The 19,341-nt window shown below is 41.8% G+C and overlaps 2 protein-coding genes across 2 annotated transcripts; one reads left to right on the top strand and one right to left on the bottom strand.

Moving 5' to 3' along the window:
- The first annotated feature begins 513 nt into the window (after positions 1 to 513).
- LOC120024978 (putative sodium-coupled neutral amino acid transporter 7) lies at positions 514 to 12,007 on the top strand. The gene is made up of 12 exons (XM_038969376.1): positions 514 to 598; positions 4,182 to 4,673; positions 6,377 to 6,430; positions 6,530 to 6,674; positions 7,671 to 7,815; positions 7,955 to 8,053; positions 9,762 to 9,819; positions 9,948 to 10,062; positions 10,180 to 10,327; positions 10,418 to 10,617; positions 10,706 to 10,757; positions 10,833 to 12,007. The coding sequence occupies exons 2-12, from the start codon at positions 4,419 to 4,421 to the stop codon at positions 10,948 to 10,950; spliced, it is 1,389 nt and encodes a 462-aa protein (XP_038825304.1). The 5' UTR covers positions 514 to 598; positions 4,182 to 4,418; the 3' UTR covers positions 10,951 to 12,007.
- Positions 12,008 to 13,196: 1,189 nt separating this feature from the next.
- LOC120025180 (lysosomal protective protein-like) lies at positions 13,197 to 17,868 on the bottom strand. The gene is made up of 11 exons (XM_038969633.1): positions 17,579 to 17,868; positions 16,790 to 16,901; positions 16,508 to 16,645; positions 16,135 to 16,293; positions 15,829 to 15,920; positions 15,580 to 15,664; positions 15,296 to 15,445; positions 14,990 to 15,144; positions 14,703 to 14,865; positions 14,488 to 14,577; positions 13,197 to 14,346 (listed from the first exon to the last, which is right to left on the bottom strand). Exons 1-11 carry the CDS (start codon positions 17,752 to 17,754, stop codon positions 14,263 to 14,265), a joined length of 1,404 nt encoding a protein of 467 aa, XP_038825561.1. The 5' UTR covers positions 17,755 to 17,868; the 3' UTR covers positions 13,197 to 14,262.
- Between the last annotated feature and the right edge of the window lie 1,473 nt (positions 17,869 to 19,341).

Consider the following 19,341-nt stretch of genomic DNA (forward strand, 5'->3'; position numbering starts at 1 on the left):
TCGTGCATTTTACCAGTAGGGCTATGGTCTCATGAATCTTCTCAAGTACCCCCTGTGGATAGACCAAGTACCCCCAGGGGTCCTAGTGTTCCTGGTTAGGAACCACTGGACTATAGTGTAGGACATGATTTTACTATGTAAATCATTGGTTTTATTAGACACAATATACTCTCGTTTTATGAAGATGTATCTGTAGTACACAGGAGGTTGGTGGCAAATTAATTGGGGAGGACGGGCTCGTGATAATGGCTGGAACGGAATAGGTGGAATGGTATCAAATACATCAAAAACATGGTTTCCATATGTTTGCTGCCATTCTATTCGCTCTGTTCCGGACATTGTTATGAGCCGTTCTCCCCTTAGCAGCCTCCTCTGCTGCAGTATCTACCCTGCTAAATCCCTCATTGGAATGATTTGTGGTGTTCCCGTGGCCGTAAACTACAATTCCCACCATGCACTTCGTTTTAAAGACGTCATTTTACATCGTCACATGACCTTATCCCAAACAAGTCACATGCCATCGTTGCTTGTTCAGCAGGAATTTCACTGCACTTGCGGTTGTTGGAGGAAAAACAAGCATCAGAGATGCAATAGAGAGGTATTTATTGAGTATTTGAGTATATTATATGCATTTTCATATTTTCAACTGAATAGGTTAAAGAATATGTAGATAGGGAGGTCGGTAGCAGCTTTCGGAAACTATCAGCCAGCTAGCAACAGCTGACGATGATGCGGTGTCCAGTTTGCTATAATAACATCACCAATCAGGTTCATTGTCGTGATTTGGGATTTTCTAGGCCTGTTGATAGATCTGAATCTAAGATTCAGTTGCTTTATATGCAAAGTTGACTAGTAAAGCTACCAAATTTCTGTATTTTATGAATGTTTCTATTCTTTGTTATTGTTTAGGTAGCTCCAGTGGTGTTACTATGATTTGATGACATTGGGGGCTTAGCCCAAATCCAGAAGGGGAACACTAGTAGGGGGGTCCGTGGGGATCCTCCCTGGAAGAAGACATTTTCGTTTCAATAGCTAAATGCATCAATCTGGTTAATTTTGAGATTAACATTGAGAGATTATAGTTATTAAAGCTGCAGCATGTAACGTTTTGGGTGGCTGACCAAATTCACATAGAAATGTGAATCATAGATCGGTCTTTCTCATTGAAAGGAAGTCTAAGAAGCAGGATATGTTCTATATGCGCTATTTCTATGCTTATGTATCGTTTTTTTCTTTTACTTTCAGTTTTGTACAGAAGCTTCAAACAACTTAAATATATACCCTACCATCAAAAGTTTTAGAACACCTACTCATTCAGAGGTTTAAAAAAAAATATATATATATTTTCTACATTGTAGAGTAATACTGAAGACATCAACACTATAAAATAACACATGGAATCATTTAGTAACAAAAAAGTGTTAAACAAATGAAAATATATTTTATATTTGAGTTTTTTCAAATAGCCACCCTTTGCCTTGATGACAGCTTTGCACGCTCTTGGCATTCTCTCAACCGTTTCATGGGGTAGTTACCTGGAATGCATTTCAATTAACAGGTGTGCCTTAAGTTAATTTGTGGAATTTCTTTCCTTCTTAATGCGTTTGAGCCAATCAGTTGTGTTGTGACAAGGTAGGAAAATAGTATACGGAAAATAGCCCTATTTGGTTAAAGACCATATGATGGCAATACAGCTCAAATAAGCAAAGAGAAACGACAGTACATCATTATTTTAAGACATGAAGGTCAGTAAATACGGAAAATTTAAAGAACTTTGAACATTTCTTCAAGTGCATTCGCAAAAACCATCAAGCTCTATGATGAAACTGGCTCTCTTGAGGACCACCACAGGAATGGAAGACCCAGAGTTACCTCTGCTGCAGAGGATAAGTTCATTAGAGTTACCAGCCCAAATAAATTCTTCACAGAGTTCAAGTAACAGACACATCTCAACATCAACTGTTCAGAGAAGACTGTGTGATTCAGGCCTTCATGATCGAATTGCTGCAAAGAAACCACTAATAAAGGACACCAATACGAAGAAGAGACTTGTTTGGGCCAAGAAACACGAGCAATGGACATGAGATTGGTGGAAATTTGTCCTTTGGTCTGGAGACGTTTGGTTCCAACCGCCGTTTCTTTATGAGACGCGGTGTGGGTGAACGGATGATCTCCGCATGTGTATTTCCCACCGTAAAGCATGGAGGAGGAGGTGCTATGGTGTGGGGTTGCTTTGCTAGTGACACTGTCTGTGATTTATTTAGAATTCAAGTCACACTTAACCAGCATGGCTACCACAGCATTCTGCAGTGATACGCCATCCCATCTGGTTTGTGCTTAGTGGGACTATTATTTGTTTTTCAACAAGACAAAGACCCCAACACACCTCCAGGCTGTGTAAGGGCTATTTGACCAAGAAGGAGAGTGATGGAGTGCTGCATCAGATGACCTGGCCTCCACAATCCCCCGACCTCAACCCAATTGAGATGGTTTGTGATGAGTTGGACTGCAGAGTGAAGGAAAAGCAGCCAGCAAGTGCTCAGCATATGAGGAAACTCCTTCAAGACTGTTAGAAAAGCATTCTAGGTGAAGCTGCTTGTAAGAATGCCAAGAGTGTGCAAAGCTGTCAAGGCAAAGGTTGGCTATTCGAAGAATCTCAAATATAAAATATATTTCGATTTTTTTTGGGGGGTTATTACTACATGATTCCATATGTGTAATTTCATAGTTTTTACGTCTTCAGTATTATTCTACAATGTAGAAAATAGTAAAATAAAGAAAAACCCTTGAATGAGTAGGTGTTCTAAAACTTTTGACCAGTAGTGTATTTCAGTGGTTTAGATGGTAGTGATTCTCTACACTGAGGGCTTGTTTTGTCACATAAAAGGCAAACTATTTTGAATTTTTGCAACCAGGAAATGGCAGAGCGATTTCTGCATATTGCACCTTTTTAAGAATTTGGTAAAAAATTATAATAAATGTAGGTAAACTATCCCTTTTTAAAATAGGTCTTGAAGAAAGTCCTGCAGGGGATATATTTCCCCTTCAGAGGGTTTGAAAATGTTCATGATAATTAATTTCTCCAAGTCACCTCAACTTCAAGAAAAATCTAAAGGTGCTTGAGGATGACTAGTTGCTGACACTTGTCATCTTTTAGTACGTAGACAAGATATTTTGTGTTTTTGGTCTATTGACAGGCCCTTTACCATGTCTGCCTGGCAGCTTGTGAACACAAACGAAATTACAAAATAATTGAGCTAAGATATGTAGTCTATTTCCCATTGACTAAATTAAGTGAGATTAAGTTGTTATCCACCTTGTATTTCAATATAACCTATTCTTATTTATGACTTACAGTCAACATGTCCATGACATAGCTTACCTACATGAATGACTACAAAATGCATTGCCTCTGACAAGCACTAATAAATAGCCTGGTTAGTGTGCAGGTCACACGCCTGACAGAGTGAGGTTTACAACAGTTATCCACTGTGACACACTGTGTCATCATGAGAACAGTGACCCTGATCACTGAAGTCCACTGTACTGTAATCCTTCTCATGGATATGAAGTGAAAATCTCTTGGGATCAGACCTATCTAAAACTAATGATTACATGTCTCTTTAGAATGTGTTTCTGAGGGATGCTGTAAAGCAGGGGTAGGCAACTAGATTCAGCCTAGGGGGCGATTAAAATAAATAAATATATATATATATATATTTTGTCGGAGCAAATGGTCGGGAGGCCGGAACATAATTATAATAATTTTGAACACTGCAAGTTGACCACAATTAGGCCCAAAAAGAGATTGTATTTGAAAATAACAATTTCATACCTTGATTACATTGAGACACAATCATGTCTCTTTTTTTTATTCGTGGGAATACTTGGGAACAGATTTATTAAATTAAACTCATTTTTAGGCAAATTCCTGGTGATTAGTCTTTTTTTAACCAGTCTTTTTATTTGTTATTTTAATTTTGGTCACATTCTGGTGTTGGTGTGTAAAGCAAGGTCAGCCGACAGCACAAGGCAGGGGACCGGGGGGAGAACGCACTGACAAGAACGTGTAGGCTACTGGGAAAGCAGGTTGTAGCTTTACTAGGTAGTAAGCACTTAGAGAGAGCTGAGATAAGGTGTCGAGAAGGCCAAAGCTGTAATGTGTGTTTGTCTTGTTGCAGATTGAACTAAGGGTTGACTGCTGGGTGACAATACATCCACTTTGAGGATAAACTGACAAGCGGTCATCTGTGTCCTGAATGTCACAAGAGCCACAACAAACTTTAAACTCTCAGACTGACCCCTCAACCCAAACTCTGAATACCCTCAACTCAGCTCTTTAGTGTTGAAGTCTGTGTTGAACAGAGTAGGGTGTTTTAGGTAGTGTTTTTGGGGCTGTGCCAGCCGGGTGGTGTCCCATGGCGATTAACAGTGAGGCGGGGGACTGGGCCGAGGCTGGGAGTGAAGATGCTGGTGAGAGGGCGTGGCTACTGCAGAGCCCCAGTGTGGAGTCCGTTCGCCCTCCTTTGTCAGACAGGGAGAGGAGTGGAGGGGTGTCTGCCACAGCCGCTGTCTTCATTGTGGTGAACGCTGCGCTGGGGGCAGGACTACTCAACTTCCCCGCCGCCTTCAACATGGCCGGAGGCGTGATTGCAGGGGTGGTGCTACAGATGGTGAGCGCTACATACACACTTTTGAGACCGAAGCCTGCACACTGTGGCACTCCAGGAGCAGAAGTGAGAAATACTGGATATACAGTGGGGCAAAAAAGTATTTAGTCAGCCACCAATTGTGCAAGTTCTCCCACTTAAAAAGATGAGAGAGGCCTGTAATTTTCATCATAGGTACACTTCAACTATGATAGACAAAATGAGAAAAAAAATCCAGAAAATCACATTGTAGGATTTTTAATGAATTTATTTGCAAATGATGGTGGAAAATAAGTATTTGGTCACCTACAAACAAGCAAGATTTCAGACCTGTGACTTCTTCTTTAAGAGGCTCCTCTGTCCTCCACTCGTTACCTGTATTAATGGCACCTGTTTGAACCTGTCCACAACCTCAGTCACACTCCAAACTCCACTATGGCCAAGACCAAAGAGCTGTCAAAGGACACCAGAAACAAAATTGTAGACCTGCACCAGGCTGGGAAGACTGAATCTGCAATAGGTAAGCAGCTTGGTTTGAAGAAATCAACTGTGGGAGCAATTATTAGGAAATGGAAGACATACAAGACCACTGATAATCTCCCTCGATCTGGGGCTCCACGCAAGATCACACCCCGTGGGGTCAAAATGATCACAAGAACGGTGAGCAAAAATCCCAGAACCACACGGGGGGACCTAGTGAATGATCTGCAGAGAGCTGGGACCAAAGTAACAAAGCCTACCATCAGTAACACACTACGCCGCCAGGGACTCAAATCCTGCAGTGCCAGACGTGTCCCCCTGCTTAAGCCAGTACATGTCCAGGCCCGTCTGAAGTTTGCTAGAGAGCATTTGGATGATCCAGAAGAAGATTGGGAGAATGTCATATGGTCAGATGAAACCAAAATATAACTTTTTGGTAAAAACTCAACTCGTCGTGTTTGGAGGACAAAGAATGCTGAGTTGCATCCAAAGAACACCATACCTACTGTGAAGCATGGGGGTGGAAACATCATGCTTTGGGGCTGTTTTTATGCAAAGGGACCAGGACGACTGATCCGTGTAAAGGAAAGAATGAATGGGGCCATGTATCGTGAGATTTTGAGTGAAAACCTCCTTCCATCAGCAAGGGCATTGAAGATGAAACGTGGCTGGGTCTTTCAGCATGACAATGATCCCAAACACACCGCCCGGGGCAACGAAGGAGTGGCTTCGTAAGAAGCATTTCAAGGTCCTGGAGTGGCCTAGCCAGTCTCCAGATCTCAACCCCATAGAAAATCTTTGGAGGGAGTAGAAAGTCCGTGTGGCCCAGCAACAGCCCCAAAACATCACTGCTCTAGAGGAGATCTGCATGGAGGAATGGGCCAAAATACCAGCAACAGTGTGTGAAAACCTTATGAAGACTTACAGAAAACGTTTGACCTCTGTCATTGCCAACAAAGGGTATATAACAAAGTATTGAGATAAACTTTTGTTATTGACCAAATACTTATTTTCCACCATAATTTGCAAATAAATTCATTAAAAATCCTACAATGTGATTTTCTGGATTTTTTTTCTCATTTTGTCTGTCATAGTTGAAGTGTACCTATGATGAAAATTACAGGCCTCTCTCATCTTTTTAAGTGGGAGAACTTGCACAATTGGTGGCTGACTAAATACTTTTTTGCCCCACTGTATATATATACAGGGATGTATTTGATAAAACTTCCTTTTTTTGTGTGTTGTAGTCCATGCTGATTTTCATAATCAGCGGTCTGGTGATCCTGGCATACTGCTCCCAGGTTAGTAAGTTAATACCCCCCTTATGAACACACAATCTACAATTAAAGACAGTCTTTTCCAGCAGTACTCATCCTAGTGACCCTGTGCTGTTTGTCTAGGTCAGTAATGAGAGCACCTACCAGGAGGTGGTGCGGGCCTCGTGTGGGAAGGTCACCGGGGTAATCTGTGAGGTGGCCATCGCCGTCTACACCTTCGGCACCTGCATCGCCTTTTTTATCGTCATTGGAGACCAGCTGGACCGCTGTGAGTGTTTCTCACACATAGATAATGAACATGTGTACACACACACACATTTTAAAGTACTTTATTTGAATCCACAAATCACATTACAGTCGAAGAATTCAAAAGGACACGGATATCTGGACAATTATGGATGCATTTACTTGAAAAGCAGTGCAGATGCAAAGTTTGGTAACAGAATGACGGCACTCGGTTACTAAACTTTGCATCTGCCACTGTTCTTCAGATAAATATGTTTTTGGAAATTGTTAAAAGTAGGCCTTGTGCATATAGTTTTCAGGGTTGTTTAACTTTGCAATCATTGTTTTTTTTTTACATTTTAAAGTGAAAAATCTAAGTCTTCGCATCACTTTGTTACCGTAGAATTGCCCACCAACTTCTCCAAACCGCTAAGCTGCCCATGACAGCTGACACACAAGGGGCTGGTATTTCAGCAACTTGTCAGCAAAGGTCTGCTCTATGTAGGAGTCAAAAGAGTAATCCACTTGCAGAATGAGCTCCTCCCCCACAACAACAGTATCTGGCATATTCTGTATACAAGAAAACACATCAACATCAAACCAGCCTCCTCTGATGAGACTGTTTGTGAATAAGCACTGGTGATGTTACTGTCTGTCTCACCTCACTAGCTATCAGGTCAATGAGGCGGTCATGTATAAGTCCTTGAATGAACGGCAACCATTAACAACATGCCATAGACTCCATTACGTTTGATACAATACAGATCATGGTTTGCAGGGTACCGGAGTTTCACTCAAAGTTGCAGATTGTAGCATTGGCTAGCCTTTTTCACTAGGTTTCCGTTTCCTTTATACCTTCAAAAAGGGTTGGAAAGCCACCTTAGGTCAGTCTCAGATGGACTGACCCTGGTATCAGATAGCCAACACTATAACAATTCCACTTTAAATAAGACGGTAGTCAATGGAATGTTTTGTTTGCTCTGCTGCCTTTCCTCTATTTCTCTCACTTCCTCTACTCACTATCTTTGTCTTTCTGTAGTGATAGCTGCAATAGCTCATTTGCCAGACGGTGTGGTCGGTGGTCACTGGTACAGTGACCGTAAGTTCACCATTTGTGCGACTGCTGTCCTGGTCATTCTGCCTCTTTCCATCCCCAAAGAGATTGGCTTCCAGAAATACGCCAGGTATGCGTATACTAAGTATACCTTCCCACACCACCCTTTAGTCTACAACTGATGATTGAATTAGAATTTGAAGCCTGCTTTGTATCAGTAGGCTACATGAACTCAGGTCAGTCTGATAGTACTGTTCTCCCGTTTGTAGTGCGCTGAGTGTTGTTGGCACCTGGTATGTCACCATTGTGGTTATACTGAAATACATCTGGCCTGATAAAGAGATGACGCCCGGCTACATTCCAACCAGGTAAGCTAACTGAACTACAGTACCAGTCAAAAGTTTGGACACACCTACTCATTCCAGGGTTTTTCTTTATTTGTACTATTTTCTACATTGTAGAATAATAGTGAAGACATCAAAACTATGAAATAACACATATGGAATCATGTAGTAACAAAAAAGTGTTACTAATCAAACTATATGTTTCTTCTTCAAAGTAGCCACCCTTTGCCTTGATGACAGCTTTGCACACTCTTGGCATTCTCTCAACCAGCTTAATGAGGTAGTCACATGGAATGCATTTCAATTAACAGGTATGCCTTCTTAAAAGTTCATTTGTGGAATTTCTTTCCTTCTTAATGCGTTTGAGCCAATCAGTTGTGATGTGACAAGGTAGGGTTGGTATACAGAAGATATCCCTATTTGGTAAAAGACCAAGTCCATATTATGGCAAGAACCGATCAAATAAGCAAAGAGAAACGACAGTCCATCATTACTTTAAGACATGAAGGTCAGTCAAACTGGAAAATTTCAATAACTTTTTTCAAGAAGTGCAGTCGCAAAAACCATCAAGCGCTATGATGAAACTGACTCTTATGAGGACCGCCACAGGAAAGGAAGACACAAAGTTACCTCTGCTGCAGAGGATAAGTTCATTAGAGTTAACTGTACCTCATATTGCAGCCCAAATAAATGCGTCACAGAGTTCAAGTAACCGACACATCTCAACATCAACTGTTCAGAGGAGACTGCGTGATTCAGGCCTTCATGATCAAATTGCTGCAAAGAAACCACTACTAAAGGACAACAATAAGAAGATGAGTCTTGCTTGGGCCAAGAAACATGAACAATGGACATTAGACCTGTGGAAATCTGTCCTTTGGTCTGATGAGTCCAAATTTGATGATATCCACATGTGTGGTTCCTGAAGTGTGGAGGAGGTGTGATGGTGTGGGGGTGCTTTGCTGGTGACACTGTCTGTTATTTATTTGCAATTCTAGGCACACTTAACCAGCATGGCTACCACAGCATTCTGCAGCGATACACCATCCCATCTGCTTTGCGCTTAGTGGGACTATCATTTGTTTTTCAACAGGACAATGATCCAAATATACCTCCAGGCTGTGTAATTGTTATTTGACCAATTAGAGTGATGGAGTGCTGCATCAGATGCCCTGGCCTCCACAAGCTCCCGACCTCAACCCAATTGAGATGGTTTTGGATGAGTTGGACCGCAGAGTGAAGGAAAAGCAGCCAACAAGTGCTCAGCATATGTGGGACCACCTTCAAGACTGTTGGAAAACCATTTCTCATTAAGCTGTTTGAGAGAATGCCAAGAGTGTGCAAAGCTGTCATCAAGGCAAAGGGTCGCTACTTTGAAGAATATAAAATATATTTAGATTTGTTTAACAATTTTTTGGGTTACTACATGATTCCATGTGTGTTATTTCATGGTGTTGATGTCTTCACTATTATTCTACAATGTAGAAAATAGTAAAAAATAAAGAAAAACCCTTGAATGAGGAGGTGTGTCCGAACTTTTGACTGGTACTGTACATATACAATTCCCACTCATTCAGACCCGTTTCCTACACCCATGGTGCCAGACAGGACATAGAGTCCAGAAATGGCATTTCAGCCCACTGAAATGCACAGTCATTAAAGCACAGTCTACATCAAACTACTGTTCCCATCATGCTTTGTTTGTGTTAATCAGCCAGTGTGTCTGTTACAGCCCGTCCTCCTGGAGTGCAGTGTTGAACGCCATGCCCACCATATGCTTTGGCTTCCAGGTATCTGTCTGTGTTTGTGAGTGTGTATGAATGTGCAGGGGTGTGCACATGGGTATTTCTATTACTTGAATGCTTGAAGTTACTTACATCCTCTCACAATCTCTCTCTCTTTCTCACTTTCTCGAAAGTGTCATGTGAGCAGTGTGCCAGTGTTTAACAGCATGAGAAGAAGTGAACTCAAGCCCTGGGGAGGTGTGGTCACCGTCGGCATGATCATCTGCCTCTTTGTCTACACTGGCACAGGTGTGTTTGTGTGGCTCTATAGTCAGTTTTGAAGCTTTTAATCAGTTTTTTTTTATGACATTGCCCGTTTCTTGTGTCATTCGTTGATGTGTTAATAGTGCATACTCTCTGTGTCAGGTGTCTGTGGCTTTCTGTCATTTGGGTCTAACGTCAGTCAGGATGTGCTGATGTCATATCCTCCTAATGACATCGCCGTGGCGATTGCAAGGGCCTTCATCGTCATCTGTGTTATCACCTCCTATCCCATTTTACACTTCTGTGGCCGGTGAGACACTAACCTTACACTACAAAGCACTGTGTGCCACCCATGCCATTTCAGTACTACAATGTTGTGTTGTGTAACCTGTTTCTTCAGGGCGGTGCTGGAGGGGCTATGGCTCCGTTTCCGCAGCGAGCAGGTGGAATTGTGTGTGAGGCGTGAGCGGAGACGCAGGGTGTTGCAGACGCTTGTGTGGTTCACGATCACACTCGTCCTCGCACTCTTCATCCCCGACATTGGCCGAGTCATCTCCCTCATCGGAGGCCTGGCAGCCTGCTTCATCTTTATCTTCCCAGGTATGACCAGTGTGTCTGATTCTGTGTGTGTGTGTTTATATCAGCAATAAGCATAATGCCTGTATATAATGTCTGCTCTTCCCTGCAGGGCTGTGTCTGATTCAGGCAAAACTCTCAGAAACAGAGGTCCGATCTGCTAGGTAAGACTAGACTCACTACCTGTACGTAATCTCCTCATGTGACTGTTACTGAACGCTGATCTTCTCTCTCCATAGCTGGCATGGGATGGTGGTCTACGGTGTCATCATGGTAACCATCGGCACTTTCGTCTTTGGCCAGACCACCGTCAATGCAATCTATCAAGACTTCATCCACTATCCGGACAGCCAATAGAATTCTGACCAGGAAGGAGGATGCAGGTCTATGCTGCTATTCTGAACTTTATTGACTTATATCAGGATGTGGAGGATCCAACACACACATGCAAACACACTCCCTCCTGTGACATCTCCTGCATGCCGCACGTCTTGTTGTCTCCCTGACGATGAAACCGCTCCATAGCAAGCACTCGTGTCACCCATGGAGCGATGCTCTAGGATTGGACGAGAGTCCTGAGCGCAACCACTGACAATGACCTTTTTTTTTTTTTAAGATTATGCAAATGCTATGTTTTTATTACATTTTATTGTGGGAACAGTCCTCAGTGTTTTCGCCCCGTTGTGGGCTGCAGTACTAAATCCATCTTGACATTCTCAGCCCCTCCTTATGCCTTTCCCTGCTGGCCCAGCATACACCACTGCACTACAGGTGGCATCCCATCCCTCATGAAACTGGGCAGTGAGAGAGGGTACCTCTCTCTGATGGGTGTTGTTACTGAAGAGTAATGAACATACTGTTTTAAGAGTGTGGCCAAACATTTCCATCCATTTTTATAGTAATTTTACAATTCCAATGATTGTGGTTTAAAGACGTATCCTTCAACTGTAGTTCTGAAACCTGTGTAATGTGGCAAGTGTATAATTTTAATCGATTTTGAATGCCTTTGAGATTTCAGAAGTCTGGGGTCTCAGGCTGATTCCTGTGGTTAAATGATTGTATTGGACCTAGCTTTAAACAGACAGATATTTTAAATGTGCTTTACCGACAGAGAGAGATTAGCTATAGGCTACAGAAAGAGGTAAGGAACAAAAATCTATCATGTTCAAAGGGATTGTTCTTAAGGGCAGAAATTACTGTTTTACAGTGACTTGAATGAGATTGGAAATGCTTGAAATTCAATTACTTTTTTATTGTTTTATAACTTGTATTCCATAATTGGAGCCAAGGGAAATAGTTTTTTCTGAACTGAACCAATTTAGTAATCTGGTTGAACAATAAGCAGTCTTATATTATCATGAATTCTCCTGTTATCAATCTACATTTGAATAAACATGATGGTTTTGTCATTGAATTCAGATTGTCATAGTTTTGTCCTAAATCCTCATGTTAGTAAAAACATATTGTCTTATCAGGTGAATAGCTACAGTATACATATCTCCCTGGCATATTACATCATTTATGCTGCAGCATACAATACATGGACTCACCCTGTGCTGTGCTCACTTGAACAGGAAGGTGGCGTGGCGGTCCTTTGTGGGCAAATTTTGTCATCCAAGTCTGCCATTTTCTGAATTTATGGTTCTTTCAAAACAACTGGGAACTCAGAAAAAAACAATGTAAAATCATGATGACGTCATTGATCTTCAGGTTGTAGCTCTAAAAAGAGGATGGATTTACAATTCCGAGTTGGATGACCATTCAAAACATACTTTCCCAGTCGGAGCTTATTTATTCCCGACTTCCCAGTTGTCTTGAACTCACGGAAGTCAAGTATTTGCAGTTCCGAGTTGTTTTGTGTGTGGAACAAATTATGCGTCATTGACAGCATGACCAATGTTGAATGTTTATCATTTTAAACTTGGAAAAGAGCCCCTTAATCCCAGAAGTGGAACCACACAGCCACTGATTCCTTACCAACACACTCATTGTTGAATTTGCGATTTACGTCCAGTGGCCGATGAGCACCGATACGTTTTATTTATTATTTCTCTTCATATGACAAGGATTTGCCAGTAGATTGTCGACTTGTTTCATAACTAAGAATTACTGTTAACGTGATTTGACTTCATTTTATCTGTGACCAATGACCTTGAGCCTTCTTGGATGGGCACTTATGTAATTATGGCAGCACCCAAGGGACCAGAATTTAAGGTCTACCCTTAGACTTGTCCCCATGAATGATAGAACAGGGCCAATCGTAACTCTCCATGTTTTCTGCTGGCTTGCCACGCCACCACAGAAAGCACTGAGCTAGGCTGAAACACCTGCAGGTTTGTGCTGCCTTCAAGAAAACAAGACCATGTTTGTATGTGGCTTTATTGACTGTATATTTTTTTGCAAAAACGTGGGGCTTAAATGACAGGTCGCCACTGGTGTAGAGAATGTAAAATAATTCTGCAATGATACACATTTTTCCATTGAGCTGGAAGAAAATGTAGCAGTTTAAGCTAATTTCCAGCAATTCTACACAGTGAGATAATTTTGCCATGACTAATGCCTTGCGCCTCTGCTCAAAAAAAGTGTGTTCCAAATACCTGTTGTTTTTATTTTCTATCTGGTTTTTAATTGTTCTCAAACACGGCATTAATTGTGTTTAAAAATTCCAATATTTTTCCTCCCCAAAAGTAATTGCGGACCGCTGCAGTACCCCATTTGGAAAACGCATGGACTAGTCAAATGTGTTTATAAAACCCTTTTTATATCAGATGTCAAAGTGCTATACAGAAACCCAGCTTAAACACCAAACAAGCAATGCAGATGTAGGAAGCACTAGAGACATTGATATATCCTGACTTTTGCAAGGACTACCTGTAAGTCTTGAAGCAACTAAAAATATAGCTTAATTTCAGTTACACAGGAATCACTAGTCATGTCCAGTTAATCTCTGCTACACTGATGGGCCTGTTGTGTACTGAATCTTCAGTATAATGGCTGAGGAGATTTTTGGTGCTCAATCACCATCATTATCTTTACATGTCTATGGAAGTCACTTAAGATTACATGGATGTTTTTACACATTCGGTAATTAATCATGTTCAATAAAAAAAAAAGCTCTTAAAATGATAATGATACAAATGGTTTCATAAAAAGCATTTATTAGAAAGACAAAGAATGTTAGATTATTTTAAAGTGCTGATTGGCCTTTTGGCTATTTGAGTTCCGTGGCATTTCAGCTCCCCCAAGTGGTGACAATTGAAAACCCGATACAAAAACTGCATGAGGAAATTCAGAAGGCAAATGATAGTTCTGATGCGACTAATAAGCTGTTAATCAGTTAGAAAGCCAACCAGAGTGATAGCACAGAATCACCAAAGGAAGATTTGACATGTGATGCATCTAAACATTTCTGTAAGGCTATTAATATGCAGTTTGCTTCAAATAAAATTATAATGGCTTAGTCCGATTACACTCCTGTCACCCCAACTCCAGAGTTGTGTTTTGATCTAATGAACTTACTTGGAGTGCAACAGAAACATTATATTTGATCACAAAAACAAAACATTTGTTTACCCCTTTCCACCCAACCCTCCCTGAGAAAAATGGGCCATCATCCTGACCCACTAACAAGTTCCATTACAGACACTGGAAGCAGCCCCAGGAGCATGCTCAGTAGGGTTTGTTTGACAGGAAGGACTGGAACATGTCTAAGGCGGGGCCTGGAGCCCACTGCGGCACCATGTGACCAGCGCCCTGAAACAGAAGATGGGATTAGAACGCAGCAGCCTCACCCCTGTTGCATCCACTAATCTTTATGAACATGTCTGTGGTGTGTTAATGAGTCTGAAGACAGTGAATCAATGCTAATGTGCTAACTAAGTAAGTAGTGCTTACCTTCACAGTCAGGAGGGTGAGGTTTCCATACTGCTCGTAGAAGCCGGCAATCTGGTCATCAGATATCCAGCTCTGGTACTTGGTGGTTGTCTGGAAAAGAAAGAAAACAGTCTTCACAATGCATGCCCTGTGAGTTACAAACATGCCAAATACCCTGCAAGCCAGCATCCAAATCTCTATGCCACATGACCCAAATACCAGTTTAAGAGCTTTACCTTCTGGTTGAGCTGCTCCACAAACCACTTGTCTCCCAGGAAGTTGCAGGCCATGTCAGTGTCTCCGTTATAGACCAGTGCCCGGACACCCAGAGACAGCAGCTTCAGATACACATCCTTCACTGTCGGGTAGATGTTGGTGTACTGTCCTCCCACCACATCACTACATAGAGAGTTATGGTAAAGATGTCCTTTTGTAGGTAGTTTACTGTTGTCAAGTTTTAGATGTCCCGTCACTGAATTTAGATTTCATGAGTGTTAGGGATGTGTGGGTACGAGTAATATACCTGCAGATGTCCCAGGGTGGAAGTGTATCAGGGATGTGTAGGGCTTTCCTCACATCACCCCGGTTGAGCCAGTTCATCTGAGCTGTGCTGTTAATGCAGGGAGGGACCTCACCCACAGGAGGAGTTTGGCCAGTGACGGACGGCACCTTCAGCAACTACAGCGAGACACATTACTTACATAAAACACCAATATCTTCCCTCAACCACTTCAGAAGGGTTGTTCTCAAATTGTTTGAACACAAGACTAACAAAATCTAATGCCAGGATGGACTTGAACACTGTATTCCTCCATAGGGGGGCACTTACCTGGAAGGTGTCCCAGTGCTTCCTGTAGTTCCTGAAGAGGTGGCTCATGCTCCTCTCATAGGCTTTGGCCCCGACTCCACCCTCACAGTCCATGTAAAGTGCATACTCATTCAGCCCAGAATCATACACAATACTAAAGGCCTGGCTCAACTGAGAGAACAAGAATGAGTGCGAGGGAGAAACAAGTATCCATTTATATGTTAAACCTGTGCATGTAATAGCTCAATTGTTGTATTTGATATATAATACTTCTTATCCGATTGTAAAAGTGTTTCCATGTGTACCAGTGTCTTGCAGGCCTCCTTGCTGTTGTTGAAAAAGTTACAGGTTCCCTTATCGCAGCAGTTTGTGTTCAGATCTGTCCACAGTCTGCAAGAGGATAGTTTACTTAAACGCATTGCAATTTTTTGTAACAGAAGCGTCATACAAGCTTGGATTCAAATTGTGGGCCTTTCAAAAGGAATGATCCCTAGTCATGTAAACATAACTAAACAGTCTGGGCCCACATGAGTGAATGTGCTGTGAGTTCTTACTGTTCTCCGAAGAGGCCGTGGTAGTAACCAAAGTAGATCAGAGACTGGTCATTCAGGGCATAGCTACTGAGGCCATTACCCACTGCAAAGCCCTGAAAAACACATTAAAGGAGTTCTTTATAATTGTCATACATATTGGATTCATACCATCCTCTCCTTGCCTTCTCTACATAATCATTGACAGGTGGTTGGATAGGATTGAATTCCATTGCATTGCTTTTAACTTATGCTCAGTCTTTAGATTTTCAGAGAGCGTAAGAGTGTAATCCACTCAAAACAATCAAGTCGGTGTGTAAATCAACTCACCTTGAAGTTAATCTTTGCGGTTCCTGTGACCACACGCTGGCTGAGTGTCGGGGCATATATCCCACCATAACTCTCACCGATGATGAAGAACTCATTCTGTGTGAAGTTTGGAAACTTGGCAAAGAAACTCTGCAGAGCTAGGTAGTTGTCATCAGCCACCTAATAGTAAGGGGGAGAAATCAGTTACTATTACTTTAGTATTCAGTAAGGAGGAGTGAACTGCATGATTTCTGAGCCACTGTCAGTGGAGCACAACACTGGAACATTCAGATAGAAATACAGTGTGTATAACAGACATGCCTATGACAAGAGGTAAATAATTGTCTGATTTATTCAATGCATTCCACTCTCCCGAATGAGACCCTGATCTCACCTGGTCGTCGTCAGTTTTGTACTTCTGGTCATCAGAGTAGGAGTATCCCACACCTGCAGGGGACTCTAGGTACAGAACGTTGGCGATCCTGTTCCAGCTGAAATTATTCTCATACAGAGTGGCCCCATCATCATTCACCTGAGGGAGACAAAATTATGTTGTTATTCTGTGGGACTCAGAATCACTGCATACAATAATGTTACACTGGGACACAGGCACACAAACTGAAATCACAGGTCCTGCTAAGCTCATGCTGAAAAGGTAACGTGTGGGATAACTAACATGGAAGGGGCCGTTCTCTGACAGAAAGCCATCCAGCGAGCTGCAGCCTGGCCCTCCATTCAGCCACAGCACAACAGGGTCCTTCAGTGGGTCCCTCTGTGAGGTCACAAACCTGGGGAAGCAGGGAGGTAGAGTGCCAGGTTAACAGGAGATAAGAGAGCACCCAAAGACACACTTGGTGCACTCCGCACTTAATTCTAGACCCCAGGTACAACAGTGTCTGCTGATTATGTTTATGTGCGCATACATGGACCTGTGTGTGTGTGTGTGGCCTATAGAACACTAGAATAAAAGTATGTCATGTGTTATTTTGTCAATCATTAACTTCTCATAGCTTATGGCAAAGGATGTTCTAGCTCTTAAACGTCTCAATGAAAGGTACAAGCTACAACACAATGCATGACCAATGCTGGAGGAAGTAGCAAAAGAGGAAGTATAAATAATCATCTAGTCCAACTTCAGAAGCGTTCTCTTCTGCCTGTGTAACTTTCTATTTGAAGTGTTGTTAAACAAGCTTCAGTTGTCTCTGTAATAACTTCTGTATTCATTTACTATTGAGCAATAGTCAATCTTGTAAGTTTATTTGATGACTTAAAAAGATAATACGGTTATTTATGCCATGCCTTGATTCATTTATTATTTTACCCATTTGGAATAAACCGATATATATAGATATTGTAGTAGTAAACTAATGTTGTGCACGAGCTGGAGTTTCTGAAAGCATCCCCAACCAAAACAAACACTAAGTTGTTAGTCAAGGTGGCGACGTATGCCGTTACTGATACTCACCAGTAATGGAGAAACTTTCCAGGGCTGGCTTTCAAATAGCCCGACCATTGCCGGTAGTTTGGTTTAAACGACATTCCCGGTAGTTCGGTTACCTCGTCAGGGGCGTAGTTAGCCCATGTCAGACACGAAACAGCAAGGAAACACACCACCAAACTAACAAAAGACATGCTGGTCATGTCGAGGACGAAACTAGCCTAATGTGCCAACAATGTTGACCTCAAATGCTAAACTCGAAGTCATGTGTTCGGAACAATTGCCGTGTCCATGCCCTGTATTTGGAAGCACCACAGGTCATATGACTACTAACTGAGCTCTCTAGTCACGTGATCGATCTTTTGTTTTGACGTTCATCACCCGATTGCGTTTCATTTGATAGGCTACATTTCTGCATTAATAATTACTGCTGGCGTCTCGGTTATATCAAGGACGGGCATTTCGATGTATTAGTTACTCAATATGTTAATCAGTCGAAATGCCAGCGCGTAGCAAAACAACTATGGCGAGCTCTGAATCATCGAGAAAAGTATAAAGCTGAAAATATGACAACTAGTCCTACCAAGAATTGGCTACATTTGCCAACACTGTTCCATCATGGCGTAACATTTAACATATCAACGGTTGATGTAACATGATAGTGAAGAATGTGAGGGTGGTATTATTAGGTGGCAATGTGTATTAGGTGGGTGTGTGTCAGAGAAAATGGTAGCCTATTAGTCGACCTGAGTTTTCAATAGGCCAGTAAAAGAGTAAAAACAAAAGAGACAAGTGAGTATCAGTCATGCGTTTTTATAAGGGTCTCTGGCAAAAGATCCCAGATGCATGATTAAGGTGACGCATGTATGCATGTTAGGCAATCAAGAGTTAGACAATACATAGCCTAGGCCTACATTTAAGTTGAAATATGATCCATTGACTATTGCATGTTATACATTGACTAGTATACCTTTTACATCAACAGTTAGACAATACATAGTTGTCTATGCATAGTCACTTTAATAACTACCTACATGTACACATTACCCCAATCCCTCGACACCTGTGCCCTCACACATTGACTCTGTACCGGTACTTCCTGTATATAGCCCTGCTATTGTTATTTACTGCTGTTCTTTAATCATTTGTTATTCTTATCTCTTACATTTTTGGGGGGTATTTTCTTAAAACTACATTGTTGGTTAAGGGCTTGTAAGTAAACATTTCACCTGTTGTATTCGGTGCATGTGACAAATAAAATGTGATTAGATTTGAATACACAGTGCTTGACTTGGGCAGGAGCTCACTGGAGCTGAGTACTTGCACCTCAATGTTACTACTGCTTGAGCTCCTTTACCTCTTATTTTATTTAACCTAGTCAGTTAAGAACAAATTCTTATTTACAATGACGGCCTACCGGGGAACAATGGGTTAACTGACTTGTTCAGGGGCAGAATTACAGATTTTTACCTTGTCAGCTCAGGGATTCAATCCAGCAACTTTTCGGTTACTGGCCCAATGCTCTAACCACTAGGCTACCTGCCGCCCCAAAATAGAATATTTTAGAATATCTTCTAGAATATTTGCTCAAAAGTATTGTGGAGCTCTTGCACCTAAATATAAAAGTACGGGCACCCAAAGTGATTACCAGCACCTATTTCAGTCCAAGTCAAGCACTAACAATACATAGCCTAAGCCCTAGGCCTAAATGGAAAAAGTTTCAATATGGTCCATTGGCTATTGAATGTTATACCTCAGTGTGTTTTCTGGTCTTATTAAAGTGTGCGTGT

The sequence above is a fragment of the Salvelinus namaycush genome, chromosome 30, assembly GCF_016432855.1.
Source record: "Salvelinus namaycush isolate Seneca chromosome 30, SaNama_1.0, whole genome shotgun sequence".
Lineage (NCBI taxonomy): Eukaryota > Metazoa > Chordata > Actinopteri > Salmoniformes > Salmonidae > Salvelinus > Salvelinus namaycush.

Coding starts and splice junctions, on each gene's coding strand:
- LOC120024978 (XM_038969376.1), top strand. CDS start 4,419: ATGGCGATTAACAGTGAGGCGGGGGACTGGGCCGAGGCTGGGAGTGAA. Junction 7,816..7,954: donor GGCTTCCAGAAATACGCCAG/GTATGCGTATAC, acceptor TCCCGTTTGTAG/TGCGCTGAGTGTTGTTGGCA. Junction 10,063..10,179: donor CTTTGTCTACACTGGCACAG/GTGTGTTTGTGT, acceptor TCTCTGTGTCAG/GTGTCTGTGGCTTTCTGTCA.
- LOC120025180 (XM_038969633.1), bottom strand. CDS start 17,754: ATGACCAGCATGTCTTTTGTTAGTTTGGTGGTGTGTTTCCTTGCTGTT. Junction 16,294..16,507: donor ACAAAACTGACGACGACCAG/GTGAGATCAGGG, acceptor CCTTACTATTAG/GTGGCTGATGACAACTACCT. Junction 15,446..15,579: donor AGGAGGCCTGCAAGACACTG/GTACACATGGAA, acceptor TTGTTCTCTCAG/TTGAGCCAGGCCTTTAGTAT.